The sequence below is a fragment of the Meles meles genome, chromosome 17 (assembly GCF_922984935.1).
Source record: "Meles meles chromosome 17, mMelMel3.1 paternal haplotype, whole genome shotgun sequence".
Classification (NCBI taxonomy): Eukaryota; Metazoa; Chordata; class Mammalia; order Carnivora; family Mustelidae; genus Meles; species Meles meles.
Window position 1 is genome coordinate 27,691,520 of NC_060082.1, and position 25,290 is coordinate 27,716,809.

At 57.3% G+C, this 25,290-nt stretch overlaps 1 protein-coding gene across 8 annotated transcripts in view; it reads right to left on the reverse strand.

Annotated features, from left to right (window-relative positions):
• Positions 1 to 25,290, reverse strand: part of PPFIA4 (PTPRF interacting protein alpha 4) — a 47,668-nt gene that overhangs the window by 11,971 nt on the left and 10,407 nt on the right. For 3 of the 8 annotated variants that reach the window (XM_045982986.1, XM_045982983.1, XM_045982985.1), the window contains exons 2-25: positions 23,976 to 24,608; positions 20,649 to 20,750; positions 20,128 to 20,292; positions 19,754 to 19,828; positions 19,435 to 19,524; positions 18,689 to 18,880; positions 18,253 to 18,399; positions 17,859 to 17,993; positions 15,726 to 15,809; positions 15,362 to 15,493; positions 15,002 to 15,064; positions 14,241 to 14,332; positions 12,102 to 12,210; positions 10,332 to 10,540; positions 8,594 to 8,834; positions 8,097 to 8,132; positions 7,760 to 7,893; positions 7,288 to 7,454; positions 5,202 to 5,295; positions 4,658 to 4,739; positions 4,226 to 4,426; positions 3,455 to 3,517; positions 2,812 to 2,838; positions 977 to 1,152 (exon numbers count right to left, since the gene is read on the reverse strand). In XM_045982986.1, coding sequence (XP_045838942.1) covers positions 977 to 1,152; positions 2,812 to 2,838; positions 3,455 to 3,517; positions 4,226 to 4,426; positions 4,658 to 4,739; positions 5,202 to 5,295; positions 7,288 to 7,454; positions 7,760 to 7,893; positions 8,097 to 8,132; positions 8,594 to 8,834; positions 10,332 to 10,540; positions 12,102 to 12,210; positions 14,241 to 14,332; positions 15,002 to 15,064; positions 15,362 to 15,493; positions 15,726 to 15,809; positions 17,859 to 17,993; positions 18,253 to 18,399; positions 18,689 to 18,880; positions 19,435 to 19,524; positions 19,754 to 19,828; positions 20,128 to 20,292; positions 20,649 to 20,750; positions 23,976 to 24,209 — 3,050 coding nt within the window. In that variant the 5' untranslated portion in view covers positions 24,210 to 24,608. Of the gene's footprint in view, positions 1 to 976; positions 1,153 to 2,811; positions 2,839 to 3,454; positions 3,518 to 4,225; positions 4,427 to 4,657; positions 4,740 to 5,201; positions 5,296 to 7,287; positions 7,455 to 7,759; positions 7,894 to 8,096; positions 8,133 to 8,593; positions 8,835 to 10,331; positions 10,541 to 12,101; positions 12,211 to 14,240; positions 14,333 to 15,001; positions 15,065 to 15,361; positions 15,494 to 15,725; positions 15,810 to 17,858; positions 17,994 to 18,252; positions 18,400 to 18,688; positions 18,881 to 19,434; positions 19,525 to 19,753; positions 19,829 to 20,127; positions 20,293 to 20,648; positions 20,751 to 23,975; positions 24,609 to 24,755; positions 24,811 to 25,290 lie in introns of those variants that run through there. The other 5 variants (XM_045982989.1, XM_045982987.1, XM_045982990.1 and 2 more) reach the window with 3 other exon arrangements.

Here is a 25,290-nt window from a genome sequence, read left to right on the forward strand (position 1 = left end):
ATTATCCTCTCATTCTCCTGGGTCTGAACGCCAGCTGCGCCACTATCCAGCTGAGGGGCGCTCAGAGCGCATGAGCTGGGGTCATACCTCTCCTGCAGGGTGACCGTGGGCATTAGACGCAAAAGACAAAGAACATGGCTGAAATAGCGACCTGTGTGATTTGAAGCTACATGTTGAAAAGCCTTCCTAACGACGGTCAAGCCCTAGATTTTACGGCCCACCGGGCTCCCCAGACCCAGGGCTTCCTGCGGTGAAGCAGGTCCGCGAGAGTGAAGCAGATCTGGAGACCGCGTCTACCTGCCGTGGGAGGGCGGCTGCCACCAGCTCCCGCTGGCTGTCCCCGCGCTAGAATGTGTCGACACATCTTCCAGCTTTTAAGAGAAACCAGACGTCCAGAATTTTGTGGAAAATTCCCTAGTGCTTAAACACTGGCAACTAAATCCATAATCTTTAAAATACCGTGTCAGCCCAACAAAACACAATTGCGAGGCCAAAGTCTGCCCACGGGCTGTCAGTTGGAGACCTCCGCCGCAGACACGTGTGAACAGAAGACCTTGTCAGCAAGCGGGAGGAGAGCCTAGGATGGCATCCTGTACCAAAGGGCGCGGGCTTGAAGCTGAGAGGCAACGATCCGGGATGCAAGCAGCCCCAGGGCCCAGAAAGACCTTTCCTCTCAGCTTGGAAGGAATCAGTAGACATGGAATCGGGACCCTGGTTTCGGGCGGAGGCTTCCCAGAGTAAACAGAGAAACCTGGGCAGCCCAAGGACAGAGAAACGAAAGGCAGACCTAGGAGGGAAAGCTCCAAGGGTGTGAGGCTGAGCAAGGATGACTTTCTGAGCCTTCAGGGCTGGAGGGGAGAAGACCCGGCTTTCCCAAGGGGGAGACCCATTAGCACCCAAAATACGGGCTACAGGCGGAGCCGAGGGCAGCCTCGTTCCTGCAGACAGAGCCCCGGGGCCGGGCTCCCCTGCTCACCGGTGGAAGCTGTCCACCATCTTCAGGTGGACCCGCAGGTCCTTCTTGGTCAGGTGGTCCAGCATGCGCGCGTCCACCAGGCACTCCATGAAGTAGCTGCGGTACTGGGGCAGCCCCAGGCTGGGCAGCCAGTCGTTCCCGATCCACTCGTGGTTCATGTCCCCATAGGCCAGGGTCTGGGGGAACAAGGCAGAGTGGCTGTGGGGGGAGGGAGGGCCACGCCAGCCGGCAGCAGCTGGCATAGCCCGTGGAGGGAAATGGCCCCCCAGCCGCCACGGCCGCTTATGTTCACTGAGAAGCTGGGAGGAGGGGGAGGGGGTTAAATGGCACTTTTTCAGACCTCAGAATGATCCGGCTCCACTCACGGATCAATTATCTACACTAATGAACAGAAGCAGCTATCCAGGCAGCAGATAATACGGAGTCCTTCCTGTCTACTCGGGAATGCATTTGCGGTGGTGTGTGGCCGACCTGCCTTCCTGCTTCTCCACCGGCCTCTAGACCACTGAGCCCAGGGGACAGGCCCAGTTACAGAGGACCGCAGAGCGGCAAGGAAGAAAAAAAAAAAAAAAAAGCCGATCTCACTTGGGAAACTGGCCTCCCACATCTACCTGAAAGTTAGGAACAGACTAAAGTCAAAGCCACAGGGGATGGCCTGCACTTGCACTCTGAGCTCTGATGTCCACTCCAGAAATTCCCCAGCCCCTCTGCTTGCTGCTTTCGCCAGCGCTCTCCGCACATCCCAGCCGCCCCCCTCCACCCGCTCTGTTGTCTCCTCCCAACGACAGCAGGGACTCCTCTGGCCACCTATCCTTAGAAAGACTTTAGGGGGGCAACTGGGTGGCTCAGTGGGTTAAGGCATCTGCCTTCGGCTCAGGTCATGATCCCGGCATCCTGGGATGGAGCCCGCATCGGGCTCTCTGCTCAGCAGGGAGCCTGCTTCCTCCTCTCTGCCTACTTGTGATCTCTGTCTGTCAAATAAATAAATAAATAAATAAATAAATAAATAAATAAATAATCTTTAAAAAAAAAAAGAAAGAAAGACTTTAGGAAGAGCACCCCTCCCTCACTCTGTTTCCTTACCCTATTCCATTTTTTTTAGATTGAAACACTAATTTTAGCTTTTAAAAGTAAAAGCACTATACATATAAAAATAAATGTAGCATAGCTTCGATATTAAGCATAAAGAGGAAGGTAACGTCGATGGACACCAACCACACCATCCCACGGCTGTATCTGCCCCGTGCTCGCCTTCCCCGTCCCTTCCCCTGCTGTCCCTCTAGAGGTCATTGCTATGCTGAGGTTCTATCATGCCCTTGCTGGAAAAAATGTTTTTACAGTTTTTACAATCACCAATGTGTATTTCTCTAAAAATTATATATTATTGAGTTTGCTTGTTTTTGAGTTGTAGTATAAAATTCTATCAATCTTTGGGGCTTAGATTTTGCACTTGGCATGATATTTGCCGACTCAGTCAATGAGGAAAAGGTCTTTGCCCAGCTCAGCAGGGGTGCCCCTAAAGGGGATGGGGTGAGCACGAGGACTCATGCCAATCTGTCTCATTATTCCTGAGAAGAGAGGGAAGAGGCAGGTGTGCTGGGGACACGGCCCTCTAAGGCGGCATCTGCCACCCTGAGAAACCAGAACAAGTAGCTCGAGGGGAACGAGGAGGAAGGGGGCTTCAGCGGGATTAGAAAACCCGTCTAGGACCTTTCGTACAAAGAGGGGACATAAACAGACTGGGACTCGGGGAGTCCTGCTGGGCAGAGAGCCCGTGGGGAGAACACTGTCCTGAACTCCTGAGAGGCGGCTCTGGACAGAGAAGGGGATCTTACCTGAGCCCAGCTGCCCTCCTCACTGTCCTAGCGGGAACGAGTGCAGCATGTCAGGGGAAACAGGCAAAGTCAAGAAAGCTGGAAGCATCCACCCCCGGCCCGACCAAGCAGAGGGAGCAGACACCCCAGTGGTTGGGAAGGTGACTAGGAGGAGCTTATTGGGGTGGCAAGACGGAACACAAGGCTAGTGCAGGTGTCTCTGTTTGCGCTGAGGGCGGAACAAATGTGTGTGTGGTGAAAACGCACTCCCACACCTTGTAGGCTTGGCTGGGAGCCGCTCAAAGGGCCAGGCTCTCCCATTCCCTGTCCCGCACCAAGCATCAAGCACAAGGACTCTGAGGCTTCAGGCCCAGAGCCGGGCAAAGCACTCCCTCTTCCCAAGGCCGGCTCTTCTCCATACAGTGCACCAGTGGCCTAGGGTAAGCTCGGGGCTCCCTGGGATGGAACCCCTAACACCCACTAACTGTTCCCATTCCCACTCCTTTCCCAACCCACCACCCTGAGAACAGAACCCAACACACATCAGGATATCAATCTCATATATAAACCAACTGCCACCCCCTCTGACGTCCCACCACCTTCCCATCGTCCTCATAGGGATCAAGAGCCCCGACCCAGGCCCGAGGCCCAGGGCCAGACTCACTGTTTTAGTGGGTGTTGCCAGAGTCTCCATCTCTTCGTGGGTGACCCAGACATTCCCGGAAGACTGTAAGCAGAGAGCAAACTTAGCAGGTCCTGCATGTGGGTCCCCAGGGTTCCCTGGAGGCTGGGAACCCCTAGGACAAGGACAAACATCCCTTCCCCTGAGTCCTCCCACAGGCGCAGCCCTAAGCCCCGCAGACTGAGGCTCTGAGCACCTCCCCATATCTCTGTAGCCACACTGCTTGGCACAGGGCCTGGCACCTCAAAAGCTCCACAAACATTTCCTGAATGAAGATGGATGAATGGCGCAGATCTAGAATACGGGCTGATCCCAACCAGAAAGATGCATGGCCGTGAGGGACTTTACTCTGAGGGTCCACGGACTAGTCTGCAGTCGGACAGAGAGGTTGGAGGACCAGGACAGAATTCACAAATGCACTACCCGTCTGCATCCCCAAGTCCGGTAACCACGCAGAACCCCTGGAAGCCCCGTCCTTGGAAACTCTGCCCGGAGATCTGCAATGGTTCACAGAGTGGGGATAGGGGGATGGGGCCCATGGGTGGTATGCAGGGAACCTGGAAGGCAGGGAATGAGGTTGCTGGGATCCTCCTGGAATCAATGTCAGCCCCTCCTAGAGACCAGCGGGAGCCCTTTGAGGGACTAGAAGGGGCAGGAATCAAGGCTGCCACTTTCCCAAAGGCCAATGGGAAACTTCACAAATTCTACTCTAGGACCTCAGAAAATGCCCTGCGTGAGGGATAGGCCACTCACGGTCCTGGAGGTGGGCGGGGCAGAGGGGCTGGTCAGCGACACCATCTCCTGGATGGCCAGCCGGAGCTTGAGCCGGTGCAGGGCATTGCTGATGCCGATCTCGCGCTGGATCTCTGTGTCCGACAGGGCCGACATGATGGCTCCACTCTTGACGTTGGCGCGGCAGGCAGCCACGTACCAGGCAGGCATCCCCACCCAGAGCTGCAGACACGGGCACAGGGGATAAGTTCAGTCCCTTCCCCACCTCCAAGAGCTTGATGATATCAAGGAACAAGGGCCAGGCCTCATCCATAGTCTCAAAAGAGCAAACACGGAGCGGAATTTAGGAATGTAGACATTTTACAGATGGAAAAATCTATAGCCTGAGAAGGTGAGGGGATTTTCCCAGTATCACATGGCTGATTCGTTTCTGGGGACAAACGATAGGCTTACCTCCAGCCAGGAGACCACAGTAGGGCCATCCCATTGGGCAAAGGGCATTCCTTTTCTGCGGGCATCTTCAAGCAGCTGGTGTCTTGTGGGAAGAGGAAGAAGAGACTCACTAGTCTCCTCTTCTCCCAACCATGCTTACTCCTGAGACCTCGGGATGCGCTAAGTGCACTCTCACAACCCGACTCCCCACCACCAGACTGCCGCCCCTGCTCCATGCTGCAAGACATGGGCAGGACTCCTCTCCATCCCCAGAGGGCAAGGGGCTCCGACTTTGTTTGCACATGGCCTGACCCACAGACATTTCGGTCCCTCTGCCAGAGACGCACAGGTCCTGGATCTCTCTCCTCCAGCCCCCCCAGCCTCCTTCTTCCTTGGGTCATCCTAAGAATCACCTCCCAGTCCCTGCTGTGCCCAGGTGGACAGGGCCAACTCAGTTCAGAAAGGGCCTGGCTCTGGCTCTGCCAGCCTGAGCTCCATCCCATGGCAGGCCAAGGGAAAGACAGTAGGCGAGGGGCTGGGTGCCCCCCTGGCCTGTGGCTCTTACTTCTTCTTCAGCCGCCGGTCTTTCTCTGCCTGGGTTCCCAGCTTGGCAGGCACCATGGGCTCCTGCAGACCAAGCTCGGAGTCTGTTAGCAGAACTAGAAGGAAGAGAAGGCATGTGAGCCAGGCCCTTCCTTCTCCTCCCTTGGCCTGGGCCAGGATTGGGGAGCAGACTCGCGGGAGGCTCCTCAGCATTTAACAACCCAGGAGGCCTAATGGGACAATCTATCACTCCCAGAGCCTCTGCTCAATGTCCCTACATCCCAGTGGCCCCACCATGGCATCAAATGGGTCACCCAGACCAGAGAGTCTCCCTTGGGGAGACTCAGCCCTGGAGGCGTTTTCCAGCCAGATGGACCGAGGCCGTCCTACCCCTCCAACGGCAGAATCCTAGACAGAACATAGCTCTCCTCCAAACCAGGGTGCAAAGGAAACCCACAGAGCCAGACAGGAGTGTACTCTGGGCTCACAGAGGATTATCCTGACCTGGCTGGGCGTGGGAAGACGGGCACACTGAGACCGTGTGCCCCGCGGCCTCCTGCTCAGGAAACGCTCTTGCACAGTCTCCATGGGGGAGCATCCCTAGCTCTGTCTTCTTCTATTAGGGATCCCCTGAACAGACGCCAGGCCCCCACAGAGTTCACAGCACGTGCCACATCTTAGAATTCATTACATTCCCGTCCCTCCACCCAGTGCAGCTGGCCGTAGGTCCGGGGTGACCCAGGAAACAAGGTGAAATGCTGTCTTAGGGTCAGGCACCACTGTGGTGCAGGGAGCGTAGAAAATCCCAAGACTGCCCACAGAAGATCTCGTCCACAAATGAGCCCTTTTCAGCTCCCTCCCAGCGCCCTCTGCACCTGCTCCACCACCCCCCCACCGCACCCCTCAGGGCTGGGGGCAGGGTGCTCCCCCTCCTTCCCCACCTAGATGAGAGGTACCTGCTTTCCCTCTTTCTCCTCCTCACTTAGCTAGCTGGCTTCTGATTCACACCTTCTCTGAGGCAAAGGAAGGTCTAATTATGCCTTCGGGTTCGAAGGTTCCTTTTTTCTAGTTGATCGGGCCCTCCCCCCCGCATGCCGTTGTCAATGCCCCTGCTGCCTCCGGAGAACTTCTCCAGGCCCTTCTGAGCCAGCCCACCTAGGGCCCACAGCCACCTCCTCCTTTCTCCCAGGCTCTCTCTCCCCCGTTCTGAAGAGCCTCAATCGCATACAGAGCTCCCACTCTCAGAACCTGCCTCCCCAGACCCCCAGACCCCTCACGCACAACTCTTCTTGGCTTGGCTACTTCCCACTTAGCCTTCCAACCTGAGCCTAGCAGTTGCCTAGTAGAGGAAGCCACTGCAGGAGTCCCTACCACTCCAAGGCTGAGTTCTGCATTCCAGAAGCGCCTGAAGCACACTGCTATCCTAACACTGTTCTGGAATCATCTCTTTACTTTTTCCCTTTCTATGAGACACTGAGCTTCTTGAGAGAATGGCCAACACTAAGCCTTGTATACAGCAGGTACTCAATAAATGTCTGCTGAACAAATGACTGAATAGATGAGGGAAAGAGGAGGAAGGACGGGGAGGAAGGAAAAGAAAGCAGGAACAAGGGAAGGTGGAGGAGGACAGCTGACATTTAGTGTGTACCCACCAGGTGCCAAGCATGCAGCAGAACTTTCTATTAGCACAGAGGTGGTAACACCACTGCTGCCCAAGCATTTATATGAATGTAGTGTCTATGAAGCCATCAAGAGGCATTACGACCTGTTGCATCCTGGAGGCAGATGCGCTAGAAATAAGTTCTAATCAAGAACCGAGTCCTCCTGAAGGTCCTGAACACAGGACATCAGAAAACCTCCATACTGCAAGAAACCTCAGAGGTCCAACCTCTCACCCCAGGCAGGAATCCCTTCCACAGCATTCCAAGAGCCACCATGACACAGCTCTGGCCCACAGCACCTGTCTCTCCTCCCTGGAGCCAAAATCTGCATGACTGCGGCTTTCACCCACGGGCCCCCAGGAGGCCAGCGCAGAAGGCCAGACCCCAGGACTCCCTCCTGCTCTGGCCCCTCCACTTGCACCCATTCGCTAGGACGTGGACAGACACCCTGGCCCGTGGCTCCATCCCGGCTCAGCTGGATCAGCCGGCCCTTCTCCTTCTTCCCGAACAGGCGGCCGATGGACGACTTGATGCCCTTGCGCTTGGCGCCCTTGTGCAGGGAGTCCTGGCTGCTGTTGCTGCTGCTGGGGTTGCTGCCCTGATCCTCCAAAGCACTACAGGAAGACAGCCAGGAGGGGGCGCAATGAAAAGAGACAGGCTTTCGTTACACCAGGAGACCAGGAAGTGAGACCCCGGGGAGAACTCACAGGCAGTGTCAGAGATGGAGGGTGGTGGGGGGGAGGTGACCAGAGCAGGTGACCAAAGGAGACATGGGAATGTCTTTCCCCGACGGTGTTTCAAAGAGAAGAGAGACGTTCAGACACCTAGATGCGGGAGATTCTGTCCCTCCAGGGGCGGGGGGAGGGATGAGATGACCTTGGGGTAGAGGGACCCGAGGTGTGGGGCCTGTGCCACTTACCTTTTGCCTTCTTCCTGGCTCAGGGCGGGATGGCCCAGCTTCTCTAGCCGCAGCGTCCTGGGTGAGGAAGGAGGAGAAGTCTCACATTTTATGGTGGCTTTATCCTCTCGGTTCTCTTCCCGAGACACTGGCGACTGAACAGACAGTGAAGCCGTCAGGGGATAGAGGGAGAGATCTGGGGCCTGCCTACCCAGCCCAGATGAGGCAGAGGAGCTTGGAGAAGTGCAGTGGGAAGACTGAGCCCAGACTCAGACTCAAGGGCCCAGGGGAGAGAAGCCAAAGGGAAGGGCCTGGGAGAATTCACCCGTGAGTACCTGGGTCATCGGGCAGCACTCACCAGCAGCTTCCTCCTATGCTTTCTTAAGTCACTGGGCTGGAAGAGAAAGTAAAGGGTAAGCTCAGAATCACCCTTAGGTGATAGGTTAGGAACAGATTCAGATGCCCGAAAGTCAACCCCAAGGGAGCCCAGTGGCCTTAGGAGGAGAAGGTAGGATTCAGTGGCCTGGAGAGAATACCACAGCCGAAAAAAGCGGCCTGGAAAACTGAGTCAGGGCTCCCTCTGGAAGAGAGGGAGAGGCACGGGCAGGGGCTGAGGTTCTCGCTCTCTGCTTCTTGGTGAGGCAGGGTTGAGGAAGACATGACAGGCCCCGGCCAATCCCAGGAGGACATGTTGGTGGCCGGACATGCTGGGGTCTGTGCTCCACATGAGAAGAGGATGCCAGGCCCAGCCAAGAGGACTGAGCCCTACTAAGCCTTCTCGGCGACCCTCAGCCCGCCCCCAGAGCAGAGCCCAGAGCTGACCGGGCTGTTCCTCAACTGCCTCCAGACTCTCACCAGGGTCATGACCCCCATGCGGTCCAGGTCCTGGGCAGCACTGCGGGAGGTAAGCTTCGGCGTGGAGCGGCCGCTGAGCGGAGGGGACGCGCTGGCCAGGGACAGGGCAGTCAGAGAGGTGGGGATGGAGCCGCGCTTACGCAGCTGGGTCAGGTTGAGGGCCTCCATGCTGCCGCTGGTCACCCGAGTCTCGATTTCCTCAGCACGCAGCTCCGCGGACTCCTTCTCTTCCTGGATCATCCTGGGACCAGGCCCAACCAGAAGCTGTGTTGGCCACTCCCCCACCACGAGCCCAGCATGGGGGGCAGATGCCAGCACCACTCTCCCCACCCTGGGACTCCAGGCAGCAGGCAATGTCAGGGAACCCGCACTGTTTCTGGCATGGCCGGGACACACCAGGCCTCGTGGATACAGCTCGATCTCCCCCCCTCCCCCACAGCTCAGAAACATTTCTCTGTCTTATTAGCTGAATTCACGTTAACAGAACGTGAAGGAGGGCATTTAGTCAGTGGGAATCAAACCATCCCGGAAGGCGAATTCTTGACCTATCACTGACTAGGCGGGCCACCTGGAGTCAGACTCTCTGGCCTCAGTTTCCCCCTAGACCCAATGTCAGGAGGGGCCCAAGCCAACAGGTCCCAAACCTGGGTCCTTTAACTGATGCTGACCCCTGATGGAGTTTTCCCTGTTCCAAGAAAAATGAGAAAACCTATGATCATTCTGTATGTGTGGGCAGGGAGGGGGTGGTCACAGAGGCATGTGTGTTTGTTCCTTCACACATGTGCACACACGTACACGCACTGATGTTGCAATGCCAACTGTCCGTTAGGAGCCAGACTCGTCTTTATTCTGGGAGTATTTCTGGGAGTATGTCTTTCCAATGTGAGGGATGTTAAAATGCCCTTTCTTTTGTAGAATGGTTGTGATAGGAGACAGTAGTCACCTTTCATGTTTTCCCTTCCAGAACAAAAGTTGGCAGCCCTATGTTAATATCCTCCTCTCCTGTGTGTGTGTGTGTGTGTGTGTGTGTGTGTGTGTGTGTGTGTAAGAGAGAGAGAGAGAGAGAGAGACATTTCCTTTCTAACTGGTCTGTGAAATCCCAAAGTGTAGAAACCATGGAACCAGCCTAGAGGCTGAGGCACTCTGGCTCAGATTTTTCCTTGCCTCTGGGCATAAATATTCATAAACCTCCTACAAAGGCAGGGTCAAGTACAGGTCTTGACGGCTTGCCCTGCCCCTGGTTTCTGTTTGACACCTCATTAGGGATGGGAGGAATGCTACAATACACTGAGTGTAGACCTGAGTTTGAATCCTGGCCCTGCCACTTACTGTGTGGCTTCGAATAAATCACTTAATCTCTCTGGTTGCTGGTCCCTTGTCTGGACAATGGAAATAACACTGCCTCCCTCAGAGACTGTGGTAAGACTGCTGGGGGCATCTACAAAGTTATCCCCCTGAGCTGGCCTCAGTCAGTGGGAGATCTGGTCTCAGCCACAGGCGCAGGAACACAGCCTCCCCAGCCCTGGGAGCGGAGATGAAGCCCTAGAAGTCAGGCCGAGCTCTCACCCCTCCCAGTCCGGCACGGGGCCTGATGCCCCACTGAGTCCCTAGACTAGGCACTCAGAGGTGCAGCTAGAAAGAGACAAGCAGATACATGGAGAAGTTGTCCTGAGGTGCCCCAACCTAAAGGGACCCCTGTCCTTCAAGGCACCCACAGGCCCTCTGCCCCAGCCCGAACCTGATCTCCTCGTTGATGGCGTCAAGTTGCTCCTGCAACATCATGGCCAGAGTCTGGGCGTCCGAGTGGCCGCTGGGGGAGACAACATCCACGGAGCCCACCAGACCCCCTGCCTCTTCCTCATCCACATCGGAGATCTCGGGGTCACTGTCAAAGGCAGGGGCGGCGGTGGGGGCCAGCCCCCCAGGCAGTGGAGAGGGCTCCCAGTCCTTAGCAAAGGAGGGGGGAGAGTAGTGATAAGACACACGGGGCAGCTGAGGAGCCGGCCCCTCCCCACCTATCCCAGCAGCAAAGGCTCCTCCTGGGGACTCAGGGACTCGTTAGATGTTAGAAGCGCAAAACGTCAGGCCCCACCCCAGACTACACACAAAGTGAGTATCTGCACTTTAACCAGTTTCCCAGGTGACTTATTTGCCCCTAGAGTCTAAGAAATACTACCCCAGTTCAAAGAAGCAGGTAGCAGAATGGTTAGGAACAGATTCCAGAGAGAGCCTGCCTTGCTTTGGAATCTGATTATTAGCTGTGCAACAGTGGTAAAGTTGTTTAACCTGTGTCTCAGTTTGTTCATCCGTAAAATGGGGATGCTAACAGTACCTACCTATGTGGTAGGTAATCGTGAAAACAGAGTAAGGACTTTAGCACAGTGTCTGGCACAAAGTTAGCACTATGAAAGGCTACCCCTTTCTACAAATACAAACTCTCTAAGAGTAACTAGATCCAGGGGACAAGAGAAGCCAAGCAGTCCTGTCTGACTGGCATCTCCCAGGGTTTCAGCACATCTCAGGACGTACCTAGCCCTGAGAGGCAAGGTCTCAGAAGTCACCCTACAAACATCTTCAGTGGACAAAGGCCCAGAAGAGGAAAGAGCACAGAAGGGGGCTGGGCGAGCCAGAAGAGCGGGGAGCAGGAACAGAGAGATATACTAACCCCACCCTCTAGGACCCAGACCCACAAGTTCCTGTTAAGGCTCTTTTCTAGGCACCTGCTGTGTTCTTATCAACAGAGAGAAGAAAGGGTGAAGGGAGAAAGAGATGCCTTCAGATTGTGACCCCATCAGACTAGGGCTTTCCTAAGGGCAGAGAGGAGTCCTCCCCCATCAGACTAGGAGCTCCCTCCTCTACCTGTATCTTGTAGTGCCTTAGAACAAGCCAAGGCCCTGGGCCCACGGCATAGTGTGCTTACAATTCTGGGGATAAGAGGGAATCACGTTTCCCTAGATAAAAGATGAGGTCAGTCCTCTTCTGTCCTTTCTTTCCTGCTCCCCCCACCCTCAACCCCCATCCCCCCAGGCAGCAGTCTCAGCAAGAATGCAAAGCTGCTTCTCAGAAAATGTCAGGTGCCATCCCCAGGGCCACTTAAACCTGCCATCTCTCCCTCATCTCCCCCATAAACCACAGCTCGTGTTCCAGAAAGCCGGCCAATTCCATCTCACCCCTGCGTCTCCCACCCCGACCACCAGAAGCACACGCTCGCACCCCAGGCACACGTGCACACGCTTCATTAGGGCCTCAGGGACCGGCTGGCCGCCCGCCAGCCCCGACCACTTGCCCACCAGGAGGCCAAAGCGAAGGGGCACAGCTGTCGCAGCTAACAATGGCCCCAAGCCCCAGGGCTGCAGCTGTTGTCCACATGGGGCGTGGGGGTGGGATGGGAGGGGGAGGATTTGCACCGCACGCCAGCCGTCTATGAAACTGGAGCCAGGCACGCGGCCGCACTGACCCCAAACTCCCCCAGGGGAGAGCCCTCCACACTCACCCATCCACCCCTCACCTTGGCAGACTCGTCCCGCAGGGCTGAGTAGCGGCGGTGCAGGCCTGAGGGCACGTGCGTGGCTGTGCTCAGGGCGAACCGCACATCCCCTGCGCTGCCCATGTGCGACCTTGAGTGGTTCAGGGGGAGAAAAGACCGGCCCTGAGGACTGGGAGCCCCAGCTCACACCCACTAGGGCCCAAAGAGTTAAGGGATCTCTGGCTTGGTGATGAGAAGTCTTAGCTGGCAGAGAGCTACTGTAAATGGTTTAAGGGTGGTTGTGTCAACAAGAGATTCAATTTATTCTCTGGTGCCCCAGGGATCAGAATGATCCAGGTGAAAACATTCTAGGGAAGCAGCTTTCCATTTAACCTAAGAAGCACCTTCAGATAGTAAGATTTGGTTTATGATGCAACTGGTGACTTTTAAAGAGCTGAGCTCCCCATCAAAGAGGCATGCAAACAACAGCTCTTGGGCCATCTGACAGGAATGGATTTTGCAAAGAAGGGTCTCTAAAGGTCCTTTTAATCCCAAGGGATTCGTCCTCTCCCAGCAACTTCCCTTGGGTTTCCCCAGAGTCTAGACTGAGTTCCTGGCTGAAATTCAACCCAGGCAGACTCCCTATCCCCAGGAAACTTCAGGGGGTTCCTACACTGTTATCAGAGTCATGGACTAGAAAAACCACTTACATGCCCTCTGGGTTTATTCCAATCCTGGGATTTTAGAATCCCAGTAATGAGGCTCTGGAAGGTGTGGATGCCTTCCCTAGTGACACTCCTTCCCTATGATGCCTTCCCAAGCCTTCCCAGTTTGAGGGGGCCCAGGGCAGAGGGACAGGGCAAGCCTATAATGGATAAGGTAGCTGCAGGGAAAGGGGAGTTCTGCTTATCCCCCCTTTTCTCCTCCAACTCAGTCCCAATTCCGTGATAGGTCCAATCTTCCTATGGTCAATGCCAAGAATTCTCAACCATTAAGGAAAGCAATCAGAGGCAAATAGCTCGGTGTACTCGAAGTCTGGAGTAGTATTCACTGGGGGCTGGGGTAGGGGGGCTCTCTTCGGAGATACCTACGGGAAGGAAGAAGTCAGAGGAATTCCAACTACTATTCCCTGTCTCTGTTCCCTGCCTGTCTCCATACTGTCCTAAACAAAAATTCCTGATGAACCTGAAGGCGGTACTTACGTCTCTACCACCCCAGACACCCACAGGCTTCCCTTCTTCAGGTTCAACATCCCTTTCCCTAATGCAAGCCCCACCCCTCCCCACACAGATGGGCATGTACACCTTTCGGGTCACCTCTCCTCAGGGAAACTGATCCCTATTGCCCCGACACAGCAAGAGCATGACTGAAGGAAACCTCAGAGACTCCCTTCTGTGAGATACTGGTTTGGAGAGACACAACCCGGACCCATGGACCTTGAGGGGCATCGCCTACTAGTATCCTCAGCCTTTACCCTGCCTCTCCGGGCACAGAAATGGAGGCAGGACTGAGGTCTGAGTTCAATGCCAATTACCTCACAGAATGTGGAGAAAAATCCAGAAGTTCCCTAAAACATGGACCTAATTCAAGCATTAGGTGAACAGCGCCACTCCCCATCTCTTACAATGTTTTCGGGACAAGGGAGGTCACAACCATGACGTGGCATCTCAACTTCCAACTGTGAGGAAGTTCTGGAGCCTCCTCACATCAGTCCCTCATGCTGCCTTTCTGCTCCCTGCCTGCTGTCTGAACCTAGGTGGTCCTGAACTCTGAAGCAACAATCCTCCAGAGCCCTAAAGATGGGGTCTCCAAGGAACTAGAATGAACCACTCTCCATGAGAAAGTCCTGTGGGACATCGGTGAGCAGGTAACTCAGCACACCCTTCTCCAGGGCATGTCCTCTGTCAAGGAATCAGGAAGCACAGCCTGTGTCCCACGGCATTGGGGAAGAGCATCCTGTCTTTACTTGCCTCTCAGCATCTCTCAGAGGACGGGTGCTCCTTCTACGCGGCCCAAGTGAGCTAGGTGATTTTGACCAAGTTCTGGGGAGCCTCAGTGTCCCACCAGGGATAGGAGGAGGACCCTGAGGTCCTGGGCGGTCTTTTGGTGGGAGGACGTCTCCTTCCTCAGGGTCCATCCAGGACCCCATCCCAGCACGCCCAGCCTCCCGCGCTCCAGTACCTGGAGTGGACGCCATCCACAAACGGCCCCCCTCGACCCTTCAGCTGGTCCACCTCTTGGCGCAGCTTCTCAATCTCTTCAGACAGGCGGCCCTGTGCCAGGCAGACCCGGGGTGGGGGTGGGGCCAGGGAGGGGCGGAGAGGGGAGAGAGGGACAAAGAGGACAGCAGAGTTGGGGAGAAGCAGAAGAATGTACTGCAAAGTCCAAAGCCAGGGGCCCCCGGCCAGGCCCACAGATCACACCAAGAGAAGAGGTCCAACTGGAAAGTGAGCAGAAGGGTCGGCAGCGGGCAGGCAGAGGGGCAGGGCCAGAAGAGGGTCTGTCTTGGTAAAGATTCTACTGGAATAGGTCTGCTGAGCCCTCACCACTACATAAATGCATGGCAGTGGAGGTTGGGCAGCCGAGGGGCGTGGGGTGCCCGCCCAGACCTCACAGACGTGGCTGAGCCAGGGCCAGTGACCAGTCCTCCCAGAATCACCGGACTCCTGCCTCACCTGGTTTGAGGCCCCATCAGATCTTTCCCTGGGCCCTGCCTCTGCTGCCCCCGCTATGCCCTAAGCTTATGGCCTCCGTTTCTTCTTTACACGTGGGCGGTGACGCATCCACCGTGAAGGGCTCTAGCGAGGATCAGCGCAATCCCGTCTGTACACAGACTAGCGTGGTGCTGGGTGGCAGAGCAGCTGCAGGAAACACAGGCGTGTTCCTTCCTCACCGCAAGCCCGGCCCTCCCAGGCTGGCGGGGCGGCCCAGCAGCTGGGTACCTTGTGATGGTGCTGCTCCTCGATCTGCCGCTGGGAGCTCTCCAGCTCCTGGATCAGCGTGTTCTGGGGGAGAACAGCTGGGAGCTAGAGACCCTGCCCTGGCTCCTCCACCCGATCTGGCCCGCGCCTTCCCCTCCCTAATCAGCCCGGCTCTCCATGCCAGCCCGCCCCTCCTCGCCTCTCCTGCTCCTTCCTTCCCCAGCCTCCCACACGTCTGTCCACCCAGGTCCACGTCCCGGACGCGCCCCGCCCCTGACTAACCTCTTGCAGCCCAACTCCTGCCCTCGGCTCCACCCACACCCTCGCCACGCCACGCCCTGGCCTGGAAGCCCCGCCCACCAGGACCGCGACCCACCGCACCTTCTCCTCCAGGGCCGCCATTCGCTCCTTGAGGTGCAGCTGCAGGCGCTCGTTGGACTCGCTGAGCAGCCGGTCCACGGTGTCTGACAACCGCTTGTTGTGGTCCTCGTTCATCTTCTCCCGCTGGCGCACCTGCAGAGCCAGCACACCTGGTCCCAGGTCACCCCAGGGCCACCCATTCCGGCCTGGTTCCAGCCCACTCACCTGTCCCCTACTCGTCCTCCAGAGCCCCCCTCTCCAGCCTCCCAGGACCACCTCCGGAGGCCCCTCCCAGCTCCCACTCCTCAGGCCTGTCCAGACGCCAATCTGGGAGGCTTCCCTGGGGACAAGGAGGGGGCCTGCAACCCCAGCCCGGTGCCCTCACCCTGGCCAGCTCCTGGTTCTTCTCCTCCAGCTGCCCCTCCAGCTGCCGCAGGTGCTCTTCAATGCTGCCGTGCCTTTCTTCAGCCTGGAGGCGGGCACGGGTCAGTGCATCTCCAGATCCCCTGCCCAGATCCCCGCAGCCCACATACCCTGTGCCAGGGGGCTCCTTGGGGGTCAGGGCCTCGGTACCAACAAAGCCCAACCCTCCACCTCCCCCGGGGAACAGAACTCCATCACCATTACCCTTCTCCCCAAGCCCTCTCTACTCCCTGCCAGGTGATCCCCACCCCCTGCTTCCTGCTCAGGGCCTGCCTTAAAACAGCCTGGAGCTGGCAGCCCAACGGACTCCCCACTTCCAGAAAAAAAACTCCACTTGAAAATATGAGCTGCCATAAATCTCCTCTACGCCTCCAGGCAGACAGACCTGCACTTATGAATGCAAGCCAGACCACCTGGGTTCAAATCCCGGCTCCCTCTCTTCCCAGGGGTGTGATGTTGGGCAAGTTACTGGACCTCTATGTGCCTGAGTTTCCTCTACTGTAAAATATGGGTCATCATAGCATCTCTGCCCACCGGATCACCATGAGGACTACATCGGATAATCCATGGCAAACACCAAGGACGCTATAAATATTGAGCAAATGCTGGCCATGGTTATAACCAGCCCAGGCAGAGGGGACCCCCTTCCATTCCTCCAGAGGTGGAGACCCCCCGTCTCTGCTGATAAGATATTCCAGACTAGCACAGACCTTACGGTCAGGAAATCCCTCCTTAAAGCCCCCTACTATGACTCATTTGAACATATGGAGCACTGCAGCCCATCCTATCTGGTCTGGGAAGCTAGGGACGCGGACTACCCAGCATCACGTGGTGTCCTCCACCGCACGTCAGCCCAGCACCGCCTCCCTGGCACAAGAAAGACCTCACACACCGCCAAGTGCAATGCTACCATTACTGAGATGATGACATGATCAAAGACATAATGACACAAATGCCTGATTAGGGAGGGAGGGACTTTTCTCAGATTACCCAGCCGGTCTGTGGCAGAAGCAGACTTGGTCCTGGGTTGACCAAATGGCACCCAGGCTGGAGGCTCTGGCCACGGAGCCCCCAGCTGTCACACTAGCACAGCAGCCAGCCTCTATCCTCCAGAGGCTTCGGGGCCTGCTGCTTACTCAGTGCCAACTTCCTTCTCTCCAAGGCTGGTGGGAGGGTAGCTATGGGGAGCCCATGTGAGCTCCCCCCAACAGCATCCAATGGGATGGGTGCAAACACTCAAAAATTCTCCTGATTAGGGGCGCCTGGGTGGCTCAGTGGGTTAAGCCGCTGCCTTCGGCTCGGGTCATGATCTCAGGGTCCTGGGATCGAGTCCCACATCGGGCTCTCTGCTGAGCAGGGAGCCTGCTTCCCTCTCTCTCTCTCTGCCTGCCTCTCTGTCTACTTGTGATCTCTCTCTGTCAAATAAATAAATAAAATCTTAAAAAAAAAAAAATTCTCCTGATTAGCCCACTGCACATCTAGGTCCCTGCATTCACCCAGCTCTGCCAGATCCCATGATGATCTCAGCCTGCCTACCTCCTAGAAATTATTCCTCCATAAAGTAAACTATCCATCAGGGACAAATCTATTCCCTTTTACGAATCCTCCAGCTGCAGCCTTCAAGCAGCCAGAGCTAGTTTCTAGATCCAGAATGCTTCCGTTTGACAAAGAAAGCTATGCTCACTCCCACAATCCACCCCCCAACCTGCTCTGATCTGATCTCCTCTCGGATTTCATCTTTCCAGGGACCAAACAGTCCCGATTTTTCCAGTCCAGCCCCCAGAGAAGGCTAGTAGTGACACAATAGTGTCAACGATCATCAAAACACGTTGCGTCGGCAACAGTCTCGTCTACTTCTCCGTGGACTTCTGTGGCCCTTGTCGGGGACTGTCACTTCCCTGAGGGGTGATGAGGGCAGAGACGACTCTTCCAGCAGACAGACACAGACGGTGTGTTCCCGGAATCATGTGGTGACGGGTCGTTTCCTGGCTCCCAGCCCCGCGTGCCTCCCACTCTCTCTGCACACCGCATCAGAGCTCCATAAAGCTCCGGAAGCCAAAACAGAGGCAGAGCCCCGCACCCCGGGCCCACTTGCCTTGGTGAGAGCTGCGATCCTCTGGGCCAGTTCGGCCTCCACCTCGGGCAGCGTCTCAGCCTTGCGCATGGTCTGCTGCAGCCTCTGCTCTGCGGCCTCCAGCAGCTCCTGCAGGTGCCGGGCCTTCTCCTCACACTTGCACCATGCGAGGACGGCCGAGAGTCAAGAGGGAGCCCCGAAGCATTCCCCCTGCCCCGTCCCTGCCCCGGGCCCTGCCCCAGGAGAGAGCAGGTGACAGGCCAGAGGAGCCAAGGATAACCCGGTTCTTGGCTGCACACGAGGAGACCTGCAGGACCCCCAGGCTCCTAGGCCCCGGGGAAGAGGTTCCAGCATGATCACCAGGACCTCCAGGGTCAGGTACAACGCCCGCCCCCGCACCAGCGGGAGGAGTTACCTGGCGGTGCAGGGACTCCTTATTGGCCAGCTCATTCTCCAGCTTGTCGTTGAGGTCATGGATGGACGTAGCCTCACGCTGCGCAGCCAGGTAGCGCTTCTCTAGTGTTGTGATTCTCTCCTCCATGTCTTCCTTCTGGGCCAGAGCCTGGGGCAGGTGAGGAGGGCACGGGAGGGAAAGGCATCAGCTTCTCTCTGCCCCCATCCTGCCTGCACCTCCTCACCAACACCTGACTGCCTGTATCCTCCCCATGCCTCCCTGCCAGTTTCTGACCACTATGCCTCCACACAGTGGACCCCACCCAGTGTTTCCTGTTAAACTCCCCAGCCCCAGCCTGGCCTCCCTCCACACCTAGGGCATCCTAGCAGCTGCCCTCCAGAGTGCTGAATGCCTGCACACTGCAACCAGGTGGGGGCAGGCGGGGGCCCGAGCTCACCTCGCGGAGGTCCCGCTGATGCTTGCTGCTCAGCTCCTCCGACTTGATGAGGTCCCGGCGGGCCGTGCCCAGATCCTCCTCAAGCTCAGCCACTGTTGCCGTCAGGGTGACCAGTCGCTCCCGAGCCTGGTTCAACTCAAAGTTCTGCTTCTCCAGGAGCTCCTGCAGCTCCTCTACCTGGCCCGTGTCATCCTCCGGGGACAGTGAGCCGTGAGTCAGTCATCGGGCCCGGGGTAGCCCACTCCCTTGGCCCACCCCAGGGACGGCGCTCCCGGAGCAGATCCCAGCTCTGCCCCCAGTGACCGTGCACACCTCCAGCAGCACCGGCCTTTCTCGGGGCCCCGGGAGCTCGCGCCAGACAGGGCCCAAACAAAACACCCTTGTTCTCCTGTGTAGTGTCTAGTTTTACCTGCTGTCTCAGAATCCTGTCACCCGGGAAGGGGCATGACTAGGGGAACAAAGGTTCGGGGAGAGAGAAGGGATCGGATCTGACACTGGCCCACAGAGTCCCGTAAGGGTTCCGGCCAACGCCAGGGTAGGTGCCTAGCAGCGTGTGGGGCGCGCACACACACAAAATCTATCGATTTCTTCGCGGGTGGGTAGAGGGAAGAAGGAAAGAGACATGGGAATATTGGAGAAAGCCCCGAATTTCACTCAAGCGTGAACCTTGAACCAATTCAGGGTAGGGCCCTCACGTCCCGTCTGGGGGCAGCCCTGCCCCTGCCACACAGTTCCCCATGACCCACCTTCCACAGGCGCTTCGGTCCCCTCTCCACGGTCCCCTCCTCTTCCGCCACTCCATCGCGAACCCCGGCCCCCTGCTGCAGGGCAGACACCTGTATGGAGGGCACAGCCCCCAGGGTGGTGAGTCAAAGAGAAGAGAACTTCTGGCGTATTCCAGACCCTTCTGAGTCCCCTGCTTTCTCCCAGCCTTGCGCTGACTCGTGGTCTCCAGCCATGACCGTGGGAAGAAATCCAGGGCAGAAGCGAGTGGGGCAGAGCAGTGAACCTGCCTCGGCTACGGGGAGCTGCAGCCTGCAGGGGGAGGGTGGGCGGGCGGCTCACCTGCTGGTGGGCCCCTGCCAGCTGCTCTTCCAAGGTGGTCACTCGCTCCAGGGCTGCTCGGAGCCGCTCCCGCACCTGCCCGGGGTAAGGGGAGATGGAGGAAGACACAGGGATCCCACGGGACTCTGGCTGCAGGAGCCTGGCCTTGGTCTACCAGCCCTGGGGCACAAGGCAGAGAGAGGGGCCTGCCAAGAGGCCCATCTCTGAGAGGGAATCGAACACAGGACCCGGAAATAAGGCCGGTGGGAGGAGGGGCCGGGGCGAAACTCAAGGGCAGTTTTCCCTCAACACCGGGTGCAGAAACTGCAGAGGAGGGACGCGCTGAGGCGAGGCCGGGTGGTGGGATGAGCCAGGCGGCAGGCCAGGCAGGCTACCTTTTCGTCCAGGGCCTTGTGGTGCTCAAACAGCGACTTGAGGGCCTTCAGCACCTCCACCTCGCTGGACACCCCTGAAGGCGACTGGGCCTGGCGCTTCACCACAGTCATCCGCAGCGACCGCTCGTGGCGGGACACCAGGCACTCCAGATGTTCCAGGAGCAACTGGCAGGGCACGGGGCAGGGCAAGAGGGAGGGCTGTGAGCACTGCCCCGGAGGCTAGAAGCAGGACCCCCGTGGCCACTGAGAAAACATGAGTAGGGCCGTGCGCCCCCTTGTTAAAATGTTGAAATGCTTGAGGTTGGTAAACAGCTGCTGCCCCAAGCCAGCTGCCTCAGCCTCTGTCCCAGGACCCAGACGCTCCCAGGGCCACCCTCATCTATGGGGGAGAAACCTAGGATCGACCCCAGAACATAAGACAGGAAAAGGTCAGCACGGGACCAGGGATGTGCCCGGCCCTGGCCATGCCCTTGGTCAGGGGTTCATCCCACAACACACACACACCAGGTCACCCCACTTACCCTCGTGTTATTCCGCTCTGCTTTCAGCTCTGATATCTCTTCCTCCCTTTCCAGAAGCTGCTCCCGACACATGCTCAGCTCCCGAGTTAAGGTGGCAAATTCCTGAAAACCCCCAAGGCCCCTTAGTGCTTGGGGATTTGCCCCCTAACCAGTGCTCTGCATGCCCACATCAATGGTGGGATCTTCTCACCCACCCCTTACTTCTGGCATCTGCCCCCAGAAAAGTCCCCATCCATCCAAACCACAGCTAGCATCCGCGCCCCCAGAGGGTCCCCATCTCTGGGTCCTCCATCCACTCCAAGTACACATTAGGGTACAAGGGGACGGAGGTGGAAACAAGAGTGAGAAAGTCAAGGAATCTGTTCTGCGGCCCCTTGCCCCTCCAGCCAACAACATAACCCGATGATATCCTGCCCCCTAGTTTGTATTTCTGCTCAATGACATTATCCTTTAGAAACAGATAGAGGGGAGTCTCACCTCTGGGTTGGCATGGCAAGGTCCCGACAGAGACTGGTGGATATTAAACAAGGAAAAGAGGGGGCTTTGAAGCGAGTGCCCCAGGGAGCTCCCTCCCACGCCCCCGCCACCAGGGCTTTGCAAGATACGGGTGGCCGGTGAAACGGGGGGACTGAAATAAGGACCCTCGTATGTGGGAGCAGGAGAGCCTGCAGACCTGCCCGGTCAGCCATGTGGCTCTAGCCCACATCCCAGGGACCCCCACTTCCTTAGTTCAGGGCTGCAACCTGGTGCCTGATGCCAGGTCACTCACTCTGGCCTTACTGAGTACCCATGCTCAAAGTGTCCCTTTGAGGAGCCCTGTCCCCACACTGTCAGGCCCAGACACACAGAGACACCTTTCCAGCCTGTCCATCTCAGTGAGGACAAGCACACAAGGGGGAGAGGCTGGCCCCATAATTCCAGGCCCGTCGTGCCCTACTTGTTCAAGCAGACATCACCTCATTCCGGAAGAGTTTTCCAAAAGGTGGCCCGAACTGTGGATGTGGAGGGTCTGGGAGGGACTGAACAGCGGAAGCAGCCCTCTCCTAACTGAAGCCTCCTTCCGTCCACCAAGGACTCGTGATTAAAGCAGAATTCCAAAGCAATCCCCTTTTAGCACTCCAGCTTAGGCAACAGGGACAAGGGCTGTGGGAAGGGGCCAAGGGACCCAGGGATGCCAGAGCCTGAGAAGCCTCAGATCTCTCCAACCTTGTTCCTTGATTATTGCCTTTCTGTCAAGGCCATGGCCAAAGGCGGCCAAACATCTCACCAGCCAGGCATGGCCCCAGTGCTGCTCCCCTCCTTTCCACACACACACCATGCACATGCACACACACGCATTCACTCTCACACCCACTCACACGTGTTACACACTCACTTGCACTCACACCCATCATGCACACACGCACACGTACACATACCCAGAGACGGGACTCAGCACGTCCCTAACCCCACGCCATGGGGTCACCACCAAAGGACCCGTGCTCTCCTCCCCGCCCTTCCCTGGGCTCCCCACCCCAGGACATCTGCCTCCTCCCCAACTCTGGCCCATCGGACACACTGCTGCCAGGACAGTCTCCCAAAGCACGGCGTTGTCCACAACACAGAATATAAGCCCTGATTATCCTGTTTTTCAAGTTTCTCTCTCCTGGGCTCCTTTCATACACCCTAAAACCTGGTCAACCTGGGTCACCTGCCATGTCCAATCACCAGCAAACTGTCTTGATTCCACACCTTTGCTCAGTGGGCTACCTCCCCCTGGGAAGCCCAACCCTCTGTCACCAGGTGATGAAATCAATCTATCTTTCAAAGTCCGTCTCAAAGGATACACGTCCCTGGGACCTTTCCAGACTCCCCAGAGGAAGGCTGTCTCCCTGCCCTGAAGGCTCTCTGGAACAGCATTCAACAGCACCAGCTTAGGAACCCATCGTTCAACCACAACTATGGTGAACACCTACCATGTACCAGGTCCTGTGATGCTCCCTGGGGACACAGTGACAAGAAAGACATAAGCCCTGCCTGCCTGCAGCTCCCAGCATGGGGCTAGACTCAAACCCCAGCTCTGCCCCATTAGCTGTGTGACCTTAGACAAGTCACCTAGCCTCTCTGAAGCACCGCCTCTATCTGTAAGATAGAAGGACATGCCTCCTCTCGTGTTGCTACGATGATCAAATGAGCCAATGTATGTAAAGCGCTTAGCACGGGTCTGCCAAAGGCAGCAACTTTTAACACTGATGCAGTTTAAATGACCTTTGGGGCCGCTCTTCTCTTCCCCTACCTACCTGGTCTTCCAGTCGCTCGGCTTTTTATCTATCTCCTTTCTAGTCTGTTGACCCCAGGGGCAGGGCCTGGCTCCTTCAATCTATGGCTTGTTCAGGGCCTCGTGAACCCTGTTCTCCCACAGGACTCCACATCACTCTCCATGAAGCACCACCAGGCTCTGCCCCCACCACTTCTGAGCACTGGGCAGGAGAGTCCTGTGGCCCACCTGGGTTCACCCTGATTCTTCTCCCCACACGTGGGGAAACGGTGGACATATGGCTCCTCACAGCTGCCTCCCCAGTCCGGGCAGCAACACACACAACACACATGCACACACGCACACACAAACACACATGCACGCACACACAAGCTGGGCAACCGGCTAATCTCCTCAAGCATCACCTTCCATCACTCTGAAATAGAAATGATGGCGGTAACAGTACCAGCTTCATAGCTGCGAGCATTTAGCGAGGCAAACTGCACACAGAGTGCTTAGAACCCAGAAAACACACAGAAATGGTGACTTCATGGCTAGCAGCAGAGGTGTTGATTAAGGAGCCTAAGACAGGTGTCAAGATACCTGGCTTCTAAATCCAGCTCTGCCTAGACTTTTCTATGCCGTGCCTCTTGTTCTTTCCATCTGTGCGGTAAGAGGTGGACTAGATGGTCCTAAGACTTCTCCATTTCCACGCTCCGTTTCCCCACCCACCACCTCTGAGAATAGGGCACTGACGAGGCTCAGGCAAAGGCAGAGGTGTCTTTCCAGTCTAGGCTGCCACCTGCTGGCCGCATGGGCTCACTGCAGGGGGCAGCTACCGCTGGGTTTTCTTCCAGCATCAAATTCCATCCGTTTCTCCCGCTGAAACCAATTCCAGGCGGAGGAGCTTGGGAGTGACAGGGAAAGGACTTATGCAGGCAAATGAAGGGACGTTAAAAGATCTGTGAATTCCATTTGTTGATATGCAAATGATGCAGATAAACTGAGGGCCCAGAGCTCAAAGGGTGCTGGGCTCTGCTGGGCAAGGGGAGAGCTGGGGGATGAGGGAGGTACGGACCACGTGGCCTTACCTGGGGGAGGGCGGAGTTAAGGTGGCGCTGGAGCTGGTCCCGCTCGTGCAGGGCGTCCTGGAGCCGGCTCTGCGTGGCCGCCAAGGTCTCCTGACTCTCCCGAAGGGACTCCAGCAACTTCTCCCGCTCGTCCAGCATGTTCACCATCAGCTGCTCAAAGTTGGCGTCAGCATCGGCGCCGTGGGGGGGCCCCAGTGGGTCCCCCTCATTGATTGTGGGCATCACCTCACACATGGTGGGGGTGGGCAGGGCCTTCTCAGCGGCAGGGGACAGGGACGGAGTTCACAGGGTTGACACCTCCGGGGGGACCCAGGGCATGGGTCTCCGAGCAGGCGGCGCCAGGCAAGCGGACGGGTGGGCGGGCGCTTCTCCCATGGCATCAGTTGCTCTTGCTCTGGAAGGGGCCTGGTGCCCCAGGCGCTCCTGTGGACTGGAGCCAGAGGGTCAGGCTTAACCTCTCAGGGCTGGGGCTGGGTGCCCTAGGTCCCCAGACAAGCAGGCAACAGCCGAGTGTGGCCATGACAGGCAGACGGAGCAGGGCTGGAAGAGGGCCCTCCGCTTAGGCTGAGCGCTGGAGCCTGGCCGAGTCCCAGCTGGGTCTAGCGACACCCATCGTTACTGGAAGGCAGTGGTCTGTGGAAGAAGAGGCTGCCGTGAGGACCAGCTGAGTAGAGAAGGGCATCCGGGGTGGGGGTGGGGGCACAGGACACAGGACCTGGACCAGAAGATGGGGGAGGAGAGCGAGGCTTTGGCGCCGGCCCCTTCTCCAGGCTTACTCACTCAGATGGCGCCTTGCTCACTTCTCCCAAGGAATGCACATGCCCGCTGCCGTAGCCTCTGCCTCTAGCTCTCCCCACCCCCAGCTGTCAGAAGTGCAGCCGCAGTGGAGTGGTTCCCCACCCACGTGGCTCACTGGCCAAATATAGAAATGATTCAGTCAGTGGCAAGGGAGCAGCCAGCAGGCTGCCCAGAGTCCTCCTGAGACCCAGGGGTGGGAGAGAAGAGTGGGGGGATAGGGTCTCTGCCCCCACTATAGTCTTCTCCCCCGCACTTAGGCCAAGGTAAGCACAGGAGGGGTTAAAGGGCTCTTCATGGGCAGGGGTCCACTAGGGTCACGGGAAAGAGGGGGAGGGCGGCTCCTACCCAGACCACTGATACAGTCTGGTTCCTCGGAAAGGCACGGGCTGGGCACAGGGGTGGCAGACAGCCCTGACCGGCTCCATGCCCATCATTTGGAAAAGAGGCTCTGGCTCAAGTCATCCCCACTCCTGAAACCAGGCAGACAGCAGGCTGCCACGCTGAGTTTGTGGCCCAC